This window comes from Teleopsis dalmanni, chromosome 2 (assembly GCF_002237135.1).
Source record: "Teleopsis dalmanni isolate 2A chromosome 2, ASM223713v2, whole genome shotgun sequence".
Taxonomy (NCBI): domain Eukaryota; kingdom Metazoa; phylum Arthropoda; class Insecta; order Diptera; family Diopsidae; genus Teleopsis; species Teleopsis dalmanni.
Window position 1 is genome coordinate 114,657,004 of NC_051847.1, and position 19,700 is coordinate 114,676,703.

General features: G+C 29.2%; 5 protein-coding genes across 8 annotated transcripts; 3 read left to right on the forward strand and 2 right to left on the reverse strand.

The window, feature by feature from the left end:
* Position 1: 1 nt before the first annotated feature.
* Positions 2–3,097, reverse strand: LOC119682103 (ATP-dependent Clp protease ATP-binding subunit clpX-like, mitochondrial). 3 transcript variants are annotated; one of them, XM_038095457.1, is made up of 7 exons: positions 2,994–3,097; positions 2,756–2,889; positions 1,173–2,058; positions 826–1,102; positions 616–765; positions 336–557; positions 2–263 (listed from the first exon to the last, which is right to left on the reverse strand). In XM_038095457.1, the coding sequence occupies exons 2-7, from the start codon at positions 2,829–2,831 to the stop codon at positions 72–74; spliced, it is 1,803 nt and encodes a 600-aa protein (XP_037951385.1). In that variant the 5' UTR covers positions 2,832–2,889; positions 2,994–3,097; the 3' UTR covers positions 2–71. The 3 variants fall into 3 exon arrangements, with proteins under 3 accessions (XP_037951385.1, XP_037951384.1, XP_037951387.1); XM_038095456.1 differs by having other exon boundaries at positions 2,756–3,097; XM_038095459.1 differs by lacking the exons at positions 2,756–2,889; positions 2,994–3,097 and adding an exon at positions 2,124–2,192.
* On the forward strand, positions 2,281–15,662 carry LOC119682102 (rho GTPase-activating protein 92B). Of its 2 annotated transcripts, XM_038095454.1 has the most exons (7): positions 2,281–2,364; positions 2,439–2,638; positions 7,117–7,299; positions 7,417–7,658; positions 8,367–8,542; positions 13,136–14,096; positions 14,159–15,662. In XM_038095454.1, exons 3-7 carry the CDS (start codon positions 7,250–7,252, stop codon positions 15,109–15,111), a joined length of 2,382 nt encoding a protein of 793 aa, XP_037951382.1. In that variant the 5' UTR covers positions 2,281–2,364; positions 2,439–2,638; positions 7,117–7,249; the 3' UTR covers positions 15,112–15,662. The 2 variants fall into 2 exon arrangements, with proteins under 2 accessions (XP_037951382.1, XP_037951383.1); XM_038095455.1 differs by lacking the exons at positions 7,117–7,299; positions 7,417–7,658.
* Positions 3,324–4,289, reverse strand: LOC119682104 (surfeit locus protein 6 homolog). Its single transcript, XM_038095460.1, has 2 exons — positions 4,133–4,289; positions 3,324–4,080 (listed from the first exon to the last, which is right to left on the reverse strand). Exons 1-2 carry the CDS (start codon positions 4,233–4,235, stop codon positions 3,329–3,331), a joined length of 855 nt encoding a protein of 284 aa, XP_037951388.1. The 5' UTR covers positions 4,236–4,289; the 3' UTR covers positions 3,324–3,328.
* Positions 15,663–18,413: 2,751 nt separating the features above from the next.
* On the forward strand, positions 18,414–18,916 carry LOC119683319. Its single transcript, XM_038096972.1, has 2 exons — positions 18,414–18,648; positions 18,730–18,916. Exons 1-2 carry the CDS (start codon positions 18,444–18,446, stop codon positions 18,858–18,860), a joined length of 336 nt encoding a protein of 111 aa, XP_037952900.1. The 5' UTR covers positions 18,414–18,443; the 3' UTR covers positions 18,861–18,916.
* LOC119683318 lies at positions 18,880–19,388 on the forward strand. The gene has a single exon (XM_038096971.1). The coding sequence runs from the start codon at positions 18,952–18,954 to the stop codon at positions 19,366–19,368; it is 417 nt and encodes a 138-aa protein (XP_037952899.1). The 5' UTR covers positions 18,880–18,951; the 3' UTR covers positions 19,369–19,388.
* The last annotated feature ends 312 nt before the right edge of the window (positions 19,389–19,700 follow it).

Here is a 19,700-nt window from a genome sequence, read left to right on the forward strand (position 1 = left end):
TTTTTTCTTTTTTGTATTGTTTATATAAATTTTAAAGTAAAACAAAATGTTAACAATTAATAATTTTTTATCTATTGCGTTAAACGAACTTTATCATTTTCGCTATCTTCATAATTTTTACTCTCATTGTCATCAGCAGCGGATGCTACGTCCTTCTTTATATATGTTGGTTGAGCTTTTCCTTTAACATATGGAGCTGTAATATGCACTTCTTTAATATCTGAACCAGGAACCACAAACATTGGGTCGAGCAGTAATTGTTCCTAATAAAATGAGTAATTAAAAAAACAATTTAATAATTTATAAACATCGACATAAATATATATTAAATATACCATTATTGAACGTAATCCTCGAGCACCTGTCTGTCGTTCCATCGCCAAAGTTGCAATTGACTCTATTGCATCATGAGTAAATGTTAAATCAACTTCGTCCATGCTTATGAGTGCTTTATACTGTGGTATCAGTGCGTTTTTAGGTTCGGTAAGAATACGTACTAACATACTAACACTGAGACTATGAAATGGAACTATTACAGGAAATCGACCCACAAATTCCTATGAAAAATAGCATTTCAAACATTTTATATAGAATACTGCAAGAACGATAACTTACTGGTATCATGCCAAATTCCACGAGATCTCGAGCTTGTACTTTCCTAAGACATTTATCTCTTTCTTCTTGATCACTATCCATCGGTGATGCACATGATTGAGCAGCACGCCTACCTGAGGAACCCGATGACGGCATACCAAAACCTAAATACTGTGTATAGGGGGAAGCTAAAATTATTCAAATTTTGTAATAATATATATGTTTGGTTACCTTTTCATTCAATCTTCTACCGATTAGGCGATCCAAACCTGTGTACGCACCAGACGCAACAAAAAGTATGTTCGTAGTATCTACTTGTACAGTTTCGCCTCGCAATTTTCGAGGTGAATTACGTTCAGGTACATTAACAATGGTACCTTCAAGCATTTTTAGCATACCTTGCTGTACGCCTTCACCACCAACATCACGTAGTTGATGTATACCTGGGACAGCACCAATTTTATCAACTTCATCAAGAAACACTATACCAGTTTGAGCACGCTCAACACTTTAAAAATATAAGTAAAATCGTTAACATAAATAAATATTGATACTAATAGGTATATTTGAAAATTTACTTGTAGTTGGCATCCTGTAATAGCTTTGAAATTACACTTTCAATATCTTCTCCTACATAACCTGCTTGTGTTAGAGTTGTACAATCGCATATTGCAAACGGCACATCTAGACAACGTGCAATAGTTTGGGCTATTAATGTTTTACCCGAACCTGTGGGTCCCAACATGAGAATATTGCTTTTTTCTAATTTAACCTCGTAATTTTGTTTTTCCAAAATTTCAGAGCCAGTTTCAGTATGATTTGCTGTGCCTAATCCATGTGCTAGTGTAGGCTTTTGTGGAACTTCCGTACCCGAAGAATTAGCAATTGTATGTCCAATACCAGAAATATGTAATAAATCGCGTCCCATAGCATCTGCTGTGGTGGAAGGCATTTGTGGCTGTGTATTTACTTGTGGCAAATTGTGATGTATACGTTTATAGTGGTTATATACAGCAACAGAAAGTACTTTTTTTGCAAAATCTTGACCTACAACATGACGATCCAGATATTCCATAATTTTTTGTGGAGGAGGTGGTGGTTTTCGTTGATTTTTTGCTTCTTCTTTTAAATTTTTTTTTGAATCCACCTCGGACAGCACAACAAAGAAATGATTACATTTAGCGCATTTCACAAATCTTGTTGAACTAACAAAAGTTTCCACTTGTGAGCAAGGATTACCACATTTTGGACATGAGAGCATATTTTTATCAGTTGGTGGTTCTCCACCAGCTGAGGAAGATGAAGCTGAAGAGCCGCCACTGTCCACACCACTTCCACTTGAGTGACCATTTCCACTACTACTACTACCTGAACTTGTGGTCGATGATGCGACGCTATTTCTTCTGGCATTTACGGCCAAATGCATACAGCGTTGGTTGAATACATTATGGCTGCAGCAAACTCCTGTTAAATACAATAAACGACAGATTTTATAAAAAGTTTAAGTTTAATAATATTACAATACGAACAATTTTTAATAACTTTATTTTTGTTTCATACATTTTGGTAAAATGTATTCTTTCTAATAAGTTGTTGTTATTAATTACTTTAAAAGCTAAACTTAGACATAACTAATTTACAAGTATTTTGTTTAAAATTTTAAATTCAAGTTCAAATAATATTAAAATAATATGAGACTGAAAATTTAAAACAAAAATAAAATAACGTTGTTGACCTTCATCGCTTGTGAAAAGAAAGGGGGGCCATAAAGTAAGAATATTGACAAAACGTCATTAATTTTTTAAAAATAAAATCAAAATTATTTATTTTTTATTTTAAAACAGTTTCTTATGATAACAAGCAAAACAAATGTTTTTATTTTTGTTTTACTGGTGACTCTTGTGAAAAATATAATTTAAAAATAAATTACCTATCTGGCATAATTGGGTCCAGTCTTCCTGAACTGACCACTTGGGACATCATAAATTTTTAAAAATTGAAAACAAAGGAAACTCTACTCTACGAAACGTAACAGTCATAAATGGTAAATTTTTGCAAATTTTAGCAACGCAATTAAGGATTTTTTAATTACAGATTATATTTTGAAATTACTATGCACCAAACATATAAATACCCGTTCTATACTAAAATATTAACTTACCTCTTAACCAATAATAATGTACAGCAAACTTTGGAAGCTGCGATGATAGCAGAACAATACGTCGCACCACACTCATAACTACACTACCTCAGCTGTGCCCACAAGTGTTAAACTTTCAGACTGTCTTTATTTTACTGTAATGTTTATATATTTTAAGTAATATGAACAAAATATTTTATATTTCGGCAATATTTCTCGGAATTATTAATGTGTTGTATTTAATGTCAAAATAAATTACTTTTCACTTTATTTATCAACCTCTCTAGCTCACAAGTTCATGATTCTACGAAAAAATACAAATGTCAGCAAAACAAAACAGTGTGATGTGTTCAGTTAAATCCTAGATAAATATTTTTTCATAAAAATGTCAAAAAGAAATTTAAACATCTGAACAGCTGATTATCAAAATCTACAATAACGAAATTTACATACATAAATCAACGTTACAGATGTCAACATTACAATACTTTTTATAAAAAGTATTATTATACAATTATTTTTTCGTATGATATTAAAAATAATGCTAGTTTAAATGAATAAAAAACAACATTTTTTGGAGTACGTTTATTTTTTTTAAAATCCTGGTATAATTCTACCTTTCTTTGATAAATTTTTAAGTTTTTTATTCTTTTTATTTTTAATGCGTTTGTCAATGTTTTCTTGTCGTTTCTTCTGCCTATGTTCAATACCAGACTCCATTTTTTGTTTTCGATCCACCCACTCCTTCTTGGACTTCTTTTTTTCAACTTTTCGCTTTTTGATGGCTTTGTATAATAATTTTGGATCGTCTTTGACTTTTTTACCTTCGACTTTATCAAATGCTTTATTCCAAGCTATTTCATTTCTCATTTCAGCAGCTTTTTCCACTTCCCCTTTTTCATTAAGTTCATTAATTTTTTTGCCAGTTTCTTTAATTTTTTTTAAAATTTCTCTTGGATTCTGATGAGATTTCTTAACATTAGCACCAGGATGTGGTGCAAAATCAAATTTAGAAAACACCATTTTTCCTTCTTCATTAAATACTGGCTTAGCTGATATATGTTTTTTATCCTCAAACGGAACGGATTCTTCTGTATTCATTTGTTTTTGGTTTTCATTTTTAATAGACTTAGTGGCCGAAACAAGAACTTTTTTGAACTCCTTATTCTTTTTAAGTTTTTTTGCCTCGCGTTTCTTTTGTGCGCGTTCTGAAATAGGCCGCTTTTTTGTTTTTAGTTTATTCTTTATCATATCGAGCCGATCTTGTAATTCATCAACGGATGCAGTATTGTTTTTAATAGTTGCTTTTTTATTACTATTTAGCAAAAATTCCTCGTAATCAGTTTCTAAAATAATGGATTTAATATTTTTATGCTTTTCCAATGTATAAATAAATACCTATAGTGTCAGGCACATTATGTGTAATCAACATATCCATAATTTTCTCATTTTCTGCTTGCAGCAACTTTAGCATATCTTTCCTTTTTAATTTTTGGGACATTTTGTACTTTTATAGTTAATATAAACTTACTTTTACAAATTATTTAACAATCGTTAATGCACGTGCGTGAAAAAAAAACAACATTTAAGTGTCAAAGTTGATTACTAAATGTAAGCAAGATAAATTTTGTAGCTAATGCTTGTATGTTCAGTGAACGCATAGTATTACACTTAAAAAAAATAAATATTTTAATGTATGAATGTCTGTCATCATATTGCTTCAAATTACATCGCATTGCGATTTTGGTGTTTTTAATTGTTCAAATCGAAGTGGTTCTGCATATTTCGCATATAATTGTATTAATTCGTTTTGTAGTGATTGAGTATACGGTAAACCTCGTAGTAATAACGTGTTCAAAGAAATCACTCCTACATGAATTCAATACTCTTTTAAATAAATTTGATCAGAGGCTATATTTTCATTAACATGTAAAAGAGTTTACAATATATGAAAATGGTTATTATATATGAATCTAATCATAGGTTTTTGTTTAGATTTGTAGTAAGTGAAAATGAAAATGTTGCTTTAAAAAACATGTAAAGTTCACAACATTTGTAAATATATGTTTACAAATAAAATATATACTAATTGCAAGTTTAAACTTTCTTTAACAATTATTATAACATATATTTTTTATTCATTATGTTCATTTTCGATTGTGGTGTGTTATATTAATTTCTATCTACTCTCAATTTTTGCTTGAAATTTACTTTTTCGTTTATTTGCATTTGAAATGTATAAACTTGAAGGATTTAACCACTTTAAGTTCACATATATATGTAAGAAAAAGTTTTTATATAGTTGAACTTTACAATATTTTGATTTTTTGAATATTTAAAATAGCAAAACTCTATACTGTTTTTTGTTTACAAATCGAACGTTAAAAATTACATGCTCAAAACCTTTTTGTATCTGGGCTTTAGCTTTAGTGTATTTCGGTTATGTAGATTATTATTTTTCACTCTATTTTAAATTAAAAACTGTTACAGTTTTTTCTTTATATTCAAATTTAAACATTTGCACTGCTTTCAAAATATTTTCCCGGTTTTATTAAAGTCAGATGTTTTTAAAAATAAATGAAACTTTTTGGTTATCTCAACTTTTCTTTTGTTTAAAATTTCAACGAAATAAGGCCATTTTCCATAATTTTGTTTAACCTTAAAACTGAATTTCGTATTTTGTGGAAAACGTAACTTTTATTTTTATTTCTTTTTGTTCCATTGATATTACAACTATCATAGATATCTAGTAATACTTTTAACAAAGAAAAATTTGGTAGTTTGAGTTATCTTAAATCATTATTTATTATTTATCATACAAATTTCAATACATTTCATAAATAAATAAATAAATACATAAGTAAATAAATAAATAAATAACATAAATAAATAAACAAATAGATAGATAAAAAAATAAATAAATAAATAATAATAATAAATTAATAAACATAAACAATTTTATTTTATTTTTTGTGAAGTAAAGAATTCAACTTAATTTAATACTTAAGTAGGTTGGAAGTATACGTTTTAGACATTTTTTGTACCCTAGTTCCAAGGCAAGAAGTCTTCTCATTTCTAAGTTTGTGTGCTGAAGCAATTTAGATAAGTGGTTAGCACTGCTTTTTTTAATTGTTTCATGTATAGTAGGGATATTTGTTATATTTGTGAATATCGTCATTTCTGATGTACCATCTACCATCTACTATCGTTCGCAGGATTTTTGATTGCAGTCTTTGGATAGTATTTATATTAGTCTTGCAGGTGATTCCCCATATTCCAATTTCATATTTACAAATCGGAACAATAACAGTTTTGTAAATTAATAGTTTGTTATATATTGAATTGACAGACTGAAATTTTTACCAAGAAGCCAATATAGATCTGCAAATCTTCGATAAGCTTTTTTTTTCTTCTGAATTATGTGCTCCTTCCAAGTCAGCTTTTGATCTTATAGCATGAGGGATACCGGCTTCTATTTTTATCATGTGGGATGGGTCGTTTTGGTATTGCACAAAGAAATATCTATCTTTAAGGTAGCTCTTCAGTAGTAAATAATAATTGGCCGGCAATATTCTTGATAGTTTGTAAAGCAATCCTTCGTGCCAGACGCTGTCGAATGATTTAGCTACGTCAAAAAATACACACAAAGTGATCTTCTTAGAGTCTACATTCATTGCAATTTTGCTAGCCACTCGATGAATTTGCTGAATTGTAAAATCCTTTTTACGAAATTCAAATTGGTGATTTGGCAATAGGTTGTTTTCTTGTATTATTGGTTCCAGTCGTGAGAAAAGAAGATTTTCGAATAGTTTAGATAAGATGGGTAATAAGCTGATCGGACTGTAAGAGTTGACAATTGAAGCATTTTTGTTTGGTTTAGGTATTGCTACAACCTTCGCTACTTTCCAAACAGAATGTATAATGTAAATGATAGCTATTACAGGCAATTCTAGAAGGAATCCAGTTATCTCATAATAGCCTGGTGATTTTTTGGGTTGATGTTAACGGCGATGATGGTCTTTATTTTAGCAATTGTTATCTTTTTAATTTTAACCTAATATTCTCAGCCTAATATTAGAGTCTGCAAAACTAAAATGTAAACAACAACTTATTACTATATTATAACTGTAATGAAAATGTAAGAAATGTGTTTCAAAATACTATATGTATGTATGTATATATATTAAGTATCTACTTTAATTTGTTTTTCAGCTTTAGTTTAAGTGGATAATGGATAAGAGCATTCAATATATATTTAAATAAACATCACAAACATTTAGATGTGCTCTATCTATAATTTTAAAGAATCCATTGTATATTATTTATTTGACATATTAGCGTTAACTTAACACACCCATTTAATAATTGTAGTTATTTTTTAGCAATCGTCGGCGTAGGATGACTAATTTTTTGTGTTATTGGATAAAGAAGTATTTTATTAAATAAAATTTCAAATAAGTTGGTTTAAGATTAATATAAAAATAGTTGAAATTGAGAAAAAAAGCACGTAGCATAATGAAGAAGCAATTTACGAAAATAAAAATTGCCGCTGAAAATTTATCAAGGTAAAGAAAAATTCCAATGCAGCCGTAGTTGTACTTCTCAATGGCGGGGAGAAGCGAAAAATGTTATGTTCATATTTATTTTTACATTTTATTATAATCTTGAAATTTAATTTACAGATCCAATAAAAATGATCGTAAAGATTTTGAATTGGAGACTATTGAAAAACAAGTGGATAAATACCGTGAAGTATTAGATAAAATGGTTCGAAAATTGCCTACAGTTAGCAGCAATACAGACACACAGGAACGGGATAAACGTATTAAAAAAAATAGTCATTACAAAATCGGACAAGCTTTAGATGAATCCTCAAAAGAATTATCAAAGGAAATGCCATTATATCATGCTTTATCCAATTGTGGTGCGTATTCTTTGTAGAGACGAAAAATTTGCATGCCTGAAATTAAATGCTGCACTGTTAGCTAACTAAAGGGAGTGGTGTTAATGGGGTTGCGTCTGTGCTGTATTGATAAGGGTTGGCGTAGGTTTTTGCTTTCTGGGGGTGAGGTTGGGTAGTGGGTTGCATGTCTGTTGGTCTGTTTATTACTTGGCCTCACCTTGTCTGCATATGGCCTTGCGTATTATTTGTTTATCTTTTTTGTGCTTTTCATTTATTTATATATAAATATGAGTAGAATCTGAATCTATAGCTCTCACTTAAGTGATAATAAGTTTCGTTTACAATATAGAACAAAGTAGAATGAATAAATTTATTGATATTAATATATATGTAGACGTTTATTTTTCTATGGTATATATATAGTATATGTATTTAAAAATCTTTAAAACTTTTAATATGTTGTTTGATTATGTGATGTTTGATTTGAAGTATTTGTAATGTTGGTTGAATCATCTTAAATGTAATAATGTATTTGTGATTATTTTTTTTAATACATAAAAGCTTTAACAAGTTTAACAAACTATAAATTTATTTGTTTATGTTTATTTTACGTTTTCATATCTGCATTATTATAGTTAGTCAATATGTAAGGTAAACATTTTTAAACAAATTACACTTTTTTGTGTTGTTTTTGTTAAATGTTAAATGTTCTTTATTAAACAATTGCAGGGGAACTTGAAAAGTCACTTGCGGAGTGCATCGTTGACAGCGAATTGGAAACGGAAACTGAGGTGGTGCGACGGCTTAAATTAATATTAGAGAATGAAATACAAGAGATATCTACAATGAAGCGCAATGTTTCACGCACATTACAAGAATACACTTCACTCAAGCGCAGTTATGAGGTAGATATACTTTATAAGCTACTATAAGAAAATGTAAATGACTATATAATTTACTTTAATTTATTTATTTATTTTGTGTAAACACAATTCGTTTCCATAATGTTTCAAGATCAAGTAAATTGTTAATGTTAATTTTATCTATGAGTGTTATCGTTAGTTAAAATGTATAAATTGACATATATTGTTATTAAGACTGATAAGTTATTGAAACTGAATTATGTTTTAAGTGGATAAACCTATGAATTGAGTTACTTATGTTCGAAAGGAATGCAATTACAGTGCCTGGAATGTCTAAAGATGAAAAATACCTACAACGTGTAGCAAGAAGTGCCCTTTCTCAAACACCGCCATAGTTATGATGAATAGTTGTCATATATAAATATGTTTCTTTTTAATAAACTTACAATCTGTCTCTCTCCTTTTCATTACGTCACCAATCTGTGTTTATATCTCAACTTACCGATTTCTGTCGTATTGGTTTTATATATGGTTCCGTTCCGTTGAAGTGGTAATGTTATTTTACCTTGATTAGGGTTAGCTATTGTTAGCACTCTACATCTACATTTGTTTATCTAATACTACATACCCATTTATAGAGCGTTCTAATTGGCAGAGATATCAAATTGTAACAACGAATTTAAATATATATTAAATGAAACTCTAACCAAATGGAAACGAGTTTTATACAACTTATAACTTTTATAAAGTTAAGAAGTTGTTGTACTATTTAGTTATAATAATTATTTGAAAAAAAACTTTGGAAACACGCACTGAATGCTCATTTAGAAAGAGTATAGAAACAGCTTTGATTACTTGCAAAATAGTTGTGTGCGCTCTTTTCATTTACACACATTCAAATAGCATCAGATTTGGTAAAATTTAATACTGTGATTTCCAAGTGGTTGTTATCATATATTTATCAAACATTTTGATATCAGAACTTAATCAGTTGCTATTAAAATATATTTTTAGGCGTGTATTATATTCTAAGGGAGCATCAACATCACATCCCTCTCGATTTGTTGATGTTGTTTTTGTTGTAACTCTTCTTGAAATCTTTGATTTTCAATAGGTATCCGCTTGTGAAAAGTAGAATGTCTTTTTTCAAGTTAGGTCTAAATGAATGACATTGTTTTTTAGTTTGTCTTGTTTCTGAAAAATATGAACGCTATTAATTTATAGCTCTGTTACATTAAACTGTCAAGAGTCTTGAATGTGGATAAGGATGATATTTATTATTTTCTATCTATCTCACATTTATCTTGTATATATTAACACTCTTCATATTCCCATCAATTGTTTTTTACAACCTCCTTAATAGGAATGGTTTTTAAGATGATAATATTGCTAATATGACACGCACTGGGCTTATAAACCACTGACTGTATTTCAAGATAGGTTATATTTACACAAAAACATGTAAAGAACTGTAGATTATCGATAAAATATTTTTAAATTAAACTTGTTTTTATAATTTTTACGTGATATGATATGAATTTGATACTACATTTTACATACTTTCTACCAAATGAAATATAAAATATTCAAAATATTCCTATATTTGCAGTTTAAAACGATATATATTTATAATATTTAATTTATATTTTAATAATCTGTAGATTAGAACGAAAACTATGAGAAAGCGAACGTATACGTTATCTTATATCGCAATTGTGGTTATATGTATATGGCGCTAAAAATATTTCATGACCTTAATTAAAAAAAGTATAAAATCATTGTTATCTATTCAAACATTAATTATTATTATTACATTATCAAATACATATAGGAAACGCAACTTATCAAGTGTCCAAGTAATCAAAATTCAATTTACCTTTAAATAACCTTTTGCTAGAATTCTTTCTACAAATATATCAAGAATTTATTTATTGAAAATTGTATTACTTTTTTGCGTATAAGATACGATTCTAAGCTCCACAAAATTGCTTGTAAATGGGTGAAGTATATAGGTGAAATATTTTACATGATGTACTTGTAAAGAATGCTACTAAATATTTTTCCTCTTACTTAGATAAAGTGTTTTACATTAAATTTTTTCTGATTTGTTAATTTCCCATAAGTATATTTTTATCATTTTTGGTTTAAACTGTTTTCATATCTGCGAAATACCTTTTTATTAGCAAATATAAATTAAAAGTTCTCAGAATCGGATATCAATTTTAATGCGATAACAAATTTATTGCTTCAAATTAATGATAACACATGAGACAGTTTGACTTTTGATTATACAATATACAATAGTCTCGGATCTTTTTTTTAGTTTATGTCTCGAACATCGCTCTCTAAAATATTTCATGTATTGTTGAATGTTTGGAATTTGATTCTTAAATTTCATTATTTGAAAAAAGACTCATATGTAGAATATATATAGATTTAGGTAAAAATCACAGGATTCAGAACATTAACTAAACTCGGTACTTGTATGAGAGTTTATTATAAATATATTCAAAAATGCGATATAAAGAATGATATATTTTTGTAAATGATAAAGCAGAATTATCAACCTATTGGTAGGATATCATTATATATTGTATTTTTATTCATTGTTTCATTAGAGCAAAAGAAACAAGGAAAACTTTTAGAAAATCTTGTACTCAAGCTGTTAATAGTCTTTCTCTGTGCTGATTATATGGACGATTATATGGGTAGGGAAGTGAATGGTTAGTGGTTGAAGGATGGAATGGTTGGGTGGGATTTAATTGAACATGAACCAGGAGTTAGACGGAGAAACCTTGCCACTTCAATGGGGTGGGTGGGTTGTAGAACAGAATATCAGATGATCGATGTCAAGGGAATTAGAGCTACAGTTTGGACACACATTGCGAATAAACGTGTTTATGCGTGACAAGTAACTGCTTAGGGGAACACTTCTTGCTGCACAGGGGAGACGTCATTCTTCCAAAGAGATTGTTGGTGGGTATTCTCAATTCATTGATATTTATAAGCAGAGTCAGAGATATCTGTTTAGTCGACGAAGTAAAGAGGGTGGCTGAGGATTTATTTGGGGATAGGTAAACATTTCTATCATCTAAAAACGATGCCACAGAGGAGGGAAGGTATGCATTTATCTTGTTGCACAGTATAGAGGAGTCCTGGCCCGTAGTTATAATTGTGTAGTTATCTGTATAGGTACGTTATGACTCTAAACCCCTCGTGGAGTCTGGGAGTTTCTAAATTCGGCTGCTAGGTTAATTGTTACTTATGGTTCATCCATCTGGTACAAGAAAGCTCAGCGAAAGACTGTGAAAAGCTACGAAAGCTGCAGAGACTAGTCTGCATATGACAACAACCCTTGAGGTTGCATTGGGGCTCCCTCCACTTAACCTACTTGTCCAAAAGGAAGCAATGGCTTTTATAGCCAAGCTACAGTTGACTGGTAATCGATCAATAAGATCACTCGATAACTCCCTTTTAGGTAAGCAAATGCAAAGTGAGGAAGGGATGAAAGTCACCATATATGATTTTTGGTCAACTAAAATCGACTTCTACCAAAAGATCATAATACTATTACGAGACAGGAATGACTGGGAACGGGACATACCTCTATTCGTTGAAGACTATCATCAGTGGTACACAGATGTCTTGAAAACGAAGGAAGAAGTGGGGCCGAGAATATATGGAGTTAAATCAAAAGAGGAAATATTTGCGTATTTGAGGGAAACGAGGAAGCAGGTGAAGTAGCCAAAAAAGGGGTGGCCTCATATTATATTGGGCAACAACCATTCTGCGAACCTTCATGGCGCTTTTTTAAATTTAAAATTAATGAATGCCTTCAAAGAACTGCTCACTGATTGGGATAATACAATTGCCTGCAGACAAGCTAAAGAATTCATGCCGAATCGATGAAAAGTCAGTACGAGGCAGCTTGTAATGCTGAACAGAAAAGGCATGCATCTTGTGACAGGGTTTCTGACTGGACATTGTAGAGTAAAAAAGTATCTATCGAATATAGGTATTACAAGACATGATAGCTACAGACTTTGTTAGGAGGAAGAAGAAATAGCAGAAGACATTCTTAGTCACTCTGATAGTCTCGCCAGGCTCAGACTTCGGTATTTATCAACAACCTATCTATTTATAACGGAATTAGGTAACATCTCTCCAAAGAACATTTCGGCGTTTTTAACGGCTACTCATCTCATCTATGAAACTAAAGTGGTTTTGTCTCAATAATCCTCAAAGTATGCAGTGACGTGGTGATAAGTTCCCAACTCGTTTAAAATCTAAACTAATCTAATTATGTAGAAGTTTATATATTTTATTTTTCAAAATATTAACTAATTAATAAAAAAAAATTTTTTTTATTTTAAAATTACAAAAGAAACGAAAACATTGTCAGGAAAGTTTTGAGACATTAGACATAACGTGTTACGCAATATGATTTTGTTTAAGTTTAAGTGTTTATGGCTAATATATGCATAGTAGATATGCTTATATGCTTTTTCTTATATGCCCTATTATATAATATGCTATATACACGCTTCCATAAATCTCATTAAATTTTTCTAACCACTATTATTAAGTTTCTAGATATATTTCACTAAGATGTGAATAAATTAAAATATATTTTAGGCTGCAGTGCGTTTGGATGAACCACAGGCAAAAATAAATCATCTTAAAGAACAGCAAGAACAATGTGAGGTGAAATTAGAAAAAGAACGTGACGCTTGGGCGGCACAAATGTTTGAATTAATCGCAAAAGAAGATGTTATTGTACAGTGTATACGAGATTATGTACTCAACCAAAGAAATTATCATGAACGTGCATTACAACGAGTTAATTCATCATTATCCAATATACAGGATATAATTCAATCAACAGTGAAATCAGGATTTGGAACTTCACTGTCAGAACATTTGAGATCTACTAATCGTAAAATATCTCATATAATAGAATTGTGCGTATGCTGTTTAGTAGAGAACGGACTGTACGAAGAAGGTCTACTGCGTGTTGGATGTGCAAGTACAAAAATGCGGCGTATGAAACATGCTCTGGAGGCGCAATATGTAAAAACGCCTCTACCTCTTGAATATCAAGATCCACATGTGATTGGTTCAATTTTAAAATTATATCTGCGTGAATTGCCTGAACCTCTACTAACACATAAATATTTTAAAGAATTTATACATTCTGCTGAGCGTTCATCAGAAGCGGAACGTAAAGCAGAAATAAAAGCCATCTTGACGAAATTACCAACGGAAAATTATGAAAATTTACGTTACCTTACAAAATTTCTATGGTTAGTTACGCAAAACGTTGACCAAAACAAAATGAACTCACATAATATAGCAATTGTAATGTCACCAAATATGTTATGGCCTCGTATGGATAAAAACAATCCTGCAGATTATATGGGGCAGGTTAATAGTTCATCTGCTGTTAATGTGATTGTGGAACTATTAGTTAGTCAATGGGATTACTTTTTCGAAGGTGAGGTAGATTTTTTTGTTACGCTACAACGACATAAAATGTTTGTAGAGGGTAAAAGCAAATCTAATTCCTCAAATGAAAATTTAGACAAGCACGACAGTGGTAAGTTTTATTTTTATATATGTTTATTATATTATATTATCATTTTATTTGTGTACTTGTAGAGTCATTAGAGAGTCCTCGTTATGGCACAATAAGACGACAGAAAGCATGCGCACCTTCACCGCCTGCAAAAACATATGAAAAAGCACATTATAATTCCAACGCTAACATTGTGCATATGACTCCAGATAATAATGATACTGACTCAAATTATCGCAAAAATGGAGAAATTAATAATAGAGTGAAAGAACTATTTCCATCAGCAAATAATGGTACAGGTGTAGATAAACCAGAAAAACCACCACTACCTAAACTGCCACAATTCCAGCAGTCCCAGCCCCAGTCCCAGCCCCAGTCCCAGTTCCAGTCGCCACCACAACCGCAACAACAACAAATCCAAACACCACAATCAACACTTGAACAGCAGCAAACTCCGAAGCCTGTGCCAATGACGAGAACACAATTTTTTGGTTTGGATCAATTACCTTCACCTGTAGCTGATCGTAAGAGTACTGATAGCACAGGTTCATTTACTTTTAAGCCCGATTTACCACAAAAACCAAAAATACCAAAACGACCAATGGTGCTCGGTTTAAATGCTGCTAATAAAAGCGATGAGGAATCATGCACTCCTACGCCAACTCAAACTAATGCAACGTATAATATATTAAATGATGTAAGCAACAATATGAGAAATACAACAGAAAATTTTATCGATAAATTGCGTAATGAAAAATTGGATAATGGTGTAGCAATAACAAATGAAAATAATCATAATCAACATTTACTTACCTCTGAACAAATGAATTCAAATTCTAGCATTAGTTCAAATATAAACTCAAACACTATAAACTCAAATTTAAACACAAACGAGAACACAAATGCAAATTGTATGGCAACAAGTGTTGAGAAAACTGCGACTACCCCTATATCACCTAATATGATACTTACACCTAAAAGACCAACAGTTCCAGCCCCTCCTCCACCTTCAGTAGTTAAAAAGCAAAGTGATTAATCTATATTGAAGCAGAATTCATAATAATTAATTTACAGTATGGGATCTCAAAATAAATATGGGTTTATATAGAAATTTTTTAAACTTTAATAATTGGTTTAATAAGAATTGGTTTAATAAGAGAAAAGTAATCAATATTGAAATCTTTATAACAACAAATTAAGTTAAAAAATATTGACCAAATTTTTGTTCTACCAAAAACCATACAAATGTGTGCTATATATTTTATTAATAGATTAAATTTCTTTTTGAGTATTTTTACAGCTTCTTTAATGTAGCAAATTATTTAAATTTACTTAAATTACTAAAATAGTCAGAACATTTACTTATATGTGTTATTATAATATGTAATTGGTAATTTTGTTAAATAAGTTCTCACATACACACAAGTGAAACTGTTTGATATGTGAATACCGATTAAGTTTAAATGTAGCACATATACATAATATGCTAATATAAATACCAAAACAGCTTTTCTTATCCAAAGTGCTTGAATTACTTCCATCGTATTTGAAACATCCTTACGTTATTTATTTCAATCATATCACTTTTACTTAATTTGTATATTAAATAAAAAAGTACACATATGTATATGGTGATATATATAACATTAAGAAAATTAAAAAAAAAACCAGAATGATGTGAGTTTTTAACGCGTTTAAAAAAAATTGTTTTTTTAAGCTTTACACAAGTTATTTTGACTTTTCTCAGCCTTAATATTAAATACATTTCAAGTTGAATGTAATATATTTACTTAGTATACGCACAATGATGTAAAGCTTATATATATTTTTGTAGTTATTTTTCTATTGAATTTTTTTCCTTAATTCTTTCTATTAAAAGAATTTATGTGATTTTAAACTAAAATTTGAAAACAATATTTTTGTTTATATTTAATTAAAATTGATATAAGGCGACTCATACATTTTTTTGATCCCCACATCATTTAAAATGACAAAGTAATTCATATCCTTTTTACTTATAAAAATTTAAATATTTAACTATGTATAATTTATTTTTTATAAATATTTTTTATTGTAATTGCATTTGTATATTAAAGCAGTTGTTAAAAACTGTTACCTGTTGTGGCATATGTAAAACATACATGCATACAAATAATGTAATAGTGACTATCAAAAACAAATACAGAAAATGTTTTGATATTAGCCCAGTATTTAAAAATTTGTAAACAATATTTAGGTATATAAAAATGTATTGTGTAATATCCATTACAATGATTTTTAAACTAATTTAATGAGAAATAAAAAAATTTAGTTTCAAAATCTATTATATATGTTACAATTTAGTATAACTAAATTTCTGTGGTGTTTGCTGTTCTTTTATTTATTAAAAGTTATGGTTGTGCTATAAGGTTTGTGTTTTTTGAGTTTATATTTTTAAATTTTATTAATTTTTTACGGCAAATGCTCTTCAATATATTTTTCTATAATAAATAATATGTAGTTTTGTATTGGGCTAATGTCATTAAAGATTAAATGAAGAGAGTTTTAATGTATGCAAAAACCTAAGATATTTTTTTAAACTATAGTTAACTACATATATGAAATATATATGTTTCATATTAGTATACTTCAATGAAAGTATGGTTATATATTTCCAATATTTGAATTTTTATATATATTAGTTTTTAATTAAATGCAATGTGTATATGATATACATGCTCTTTCATATGTTTTTATTTTGTTCCTTTTTTATTTTTTAATATTTAAAAGCCCTAAAGCCAATAAAAATGTGAGTATGTATGTACATTTAAAAAACAATATTCATTTAAATATGTTAAAATAAAATAAAATGAAAAGTTTAATTATTAAATTTAAAGTTTTATGTTTTCGCTGGGGACTGAAAGTTAGGGTATATTCCTATATTGCTCAGTAAAGGTTGCATAAATGGACGGAATAGGGAAAGTATTATTGAGATGGGAATAGGGACGCTGTTGTCATTGATATTATTTCATATAAATTTTATTTGAGTTATTTGCTTGCTACTGTAATAAAATGAGGTTAAATTTTATAAATTTTCACAACATTGTTGTTAATTAACTAAAATAAAACAAAACGTTTACGAGGAGTATATTGAATTAGTTGGACTAACGTAACTTTTAATAAAGAATTCTGTTCAGAATTCAATTAAATAAAAACTGTTGTTCAAATCAAAAGAAGGAAATAGGTTAATATAGCATGAGACCATATAATGTGGCACCTTTAACAAAGTTTACAGACCAGCCACGCAGGCTCGTAAATGACGCGGAACGATGAATTAGCACCTTACGAGAGTCTTAAATAGTGTAAAATTCATATGAAATGAGTAGACTCTATGATCAATACGGAGAGGGGAATATGAGACCAAGTAAGTAACTGCTTGTTTATAGTAACTGGACATATATAGTAGTACGAATATTCGTGTCGTGTTTACTGCTTTTATTTTCAATAATATCATTGCGATGGATTTATAATTTTTATAATTAGATTTTATAATTTCTAACTAAAGCATGTGTGGTTGGTACTGTGTTATTTTCCAACCCTGAATAGTTCCTTAATTAATATTTGGTTTATAGATAGATAACACAAAAGTATGTTTCTCGATTCTTGCTAACAGATGAAAGGAGCCTAACTGGTCTGTTAAAATAGGATCTGTGTAACTGCAGGATTATTGAATTTCTGCATAGGTAATACTTTAAAATCTTTTCAGATATGCCAAAAATAACTTGACTGTAAGCTGCCGTTAATTAAAAGCGTTAAGTATTTTATTCCATTTCTTGACAATGTGTAATATACTAAATACAGCATTTTATTTAAAAAAAGAAAAGAGGGCAATGGAGGGAAAATTTATAAATTCAAGAATTTGACTTTTGATCAGGTGAATTATTTGGACTACCTTCACACCTAAAGCATATACATATATAATATGAATATAAAAGTATGTATACAGAAATATATTATGTACTTTATTAAATACATTGTTTCCTCCAGGTAACTGTTACGTTTTGCCTTAAAAGGTAATTTTTCAAAAAAAGAACATTGTGGCATGCCATCACAACAATTGTGCGTCAATACTTCTTAGCCTAATTTAAAGCCTATTGATGGAATAAAAATCAATAATGACAGAAGCCCTATAAAACATATACGTTTCCGTTTCACTTGCAAAGTGGAAAATATTTCTAACAGTTCTTTCTAGTTATTCGTTTTAAACGATGCTCTGTGTGTTATCGCGCGAAATATAAGATTTGTTAAAATTTATATTTGTGTAAATTTGAATTGTTTTCCAGCATTTTTTGTTGAATTTTATATGGAATAAATTGTTATTTTATTTATATGTCTAAGACGGCTATGAAAAACAAAAAGACTGCCTTTACAAATTCTTCAACAGGCTACGGCAAATCTAAGCATCACAGAAATATCAAATCTAATAAAAGTGAATATAATAAAAATGATGAAGAAAAGAAACTTGAAGTCGCTAAGCTGGATGATGATAAAAATTTAAATTCTGGGTTTGGAGATTATTTGAGATCACCAGAAGGTATATGCATTTTTTTCAAGTTAATAAAATAAATTAATAAATTTCTTAATACATATACGTATTTATAAATATTTTCTATAGCGGTGGAAATGATGAAATTGTTTGTTATGGCAAATACGATAATGCTATTAGTAACATTGGCATGGCCTAACATGAAGGAACATTATTATATGTTGATGCAATGGTTATCGAGCTTTCGTTCGGAAGACTAAATTAACTTAAAATAATTCTATTAAGTACATACAATTTTTTTTTTTTATATGAATTTTTATAAAACATAAAATTAAACTTTTTGAAGTCATAATGGTGGGTCCACTAATGCAAGGCATGGTACTTTTGGGTATAATATATTGGTACTCTAAGGGAATGTTATCCATTATAAATGATTATTACCGTACAGAAATTCAGAGAAAATTAAAAACCGAAAATGGTCAGAATGACACTATTTATAATGTAGATGATCTATTTAATAACCTCAAAACGGAAGAGAATTTAGTAAAATATGAAGAGAAAGTTGATAGCAATTTTAAAGATTTTGTAGATATATATAAATTAGAGGTAAATACTACATACTTAGGAATTTGTTATAAACCTAACAATTTAATAATATTTAATAAAATAATAAATAATCTTAACAAATGTGTAAGGAGCGAGATGATGTACAATAACAGAAGCACACATGTGGCAAAACAATATTTACGTATAAATAACTTTAATTGAAATAAAAGGATTGAAATTTATTTATATAAATATGTGTAATTTATATATATAATATAAGTGTGTGTTTCTAATTATTATTTTCTAATAATAAAAATTAAATAATTAACGTTAACATTAGTTTTTGGTATACTAAACAGTAGATAGTAAGCTACTGATTGGTCTGGCTGGAGGAGACTACTGAACGATTCACGTCTGTAGTTCCCAATTAAGTAAATAAGTAAGTACTAAAATTAAAAATTAAATTAGTAAAATTAGTAAAAATAATAGAAATTAGTAAAATAGTACAAATACAAATTGAAATTCACAGATTGTATATCTAAATAGACGATGAA

Coding starts and splice junctions, on each gene's coding strand:
- LOC119682103 (XM_038095457.1), bottom strand. CDS start 2,831: ATGAGTGTGGTGCGACGTATTGTTCTGCTATCATCGCAGCTTCCAAAG. Junction 2,059..2,755: donor ACATTATTATTGGTTAAGAG/GTAAGTTAATAT, acceptor TGTATTTAACAG/GAGTTTGCTGCAGCCATAAT. Junction 1,103..1,172: donor TTACAGGATGCCAACTACAA/GTAAATTTTCAA, acceptor ATATTTTTAAAG/TGTTGAGCGTGCTCAAACTG.
- LOC119682104 (XM_038095460.1), bottom strand. CDS start 4,235: ATGTCCCAAAAATTAAAAAGGAAAGATATGCTAAAGTTGCTGCAAGCA. Junction 4,081..4,132: donor TAATGTGCCTGACACTATAG/GTATTTATTTAT, acceptor CCATTATTTTAG/AAACTGATTACGAGGAATTT.
- LOC119682102 (XM_038095454.1), top strand. CDS start 7,250: ATGAAGAAGCAATTTACGAAAATAAAAATTGCCGCTGAAAATTTATCA. Junction 7,300..7,416: donor GCCGCTGAAAATTTATCAAG/GTAAAGAAAAAT, acceptor TTTAATTTACAG/ATCCAATAAAAATGATCGTA. Junction 14,097..14,158: donor TTTAGACAAGCACGACAGTG/GTAAGTTTTATT, acceptor GTGTACTTGTAG/AGTCATTAGAGAGTCCTCGT.
- LOC119683319 (XM_038096972.1), top strand. CDS start 18,444: ATGTCTAAGACGGCTATGAAAAACAAAAAGACTGCCTTTACAAATTCT. Junction 18,649..18,729: donor TTATTTGAGATCACCAGAAG/GTATATGCATTT, acceptor TATTTTCTATAG/CGGTGGAAATGATGAAATTG.
- LOC119683318 (XM_038096971.1), top strand. CDS start 18,952: ATGGTGGGTCCACTAATGCAAGGCATGGTACTTTTGGGTATAATATAT.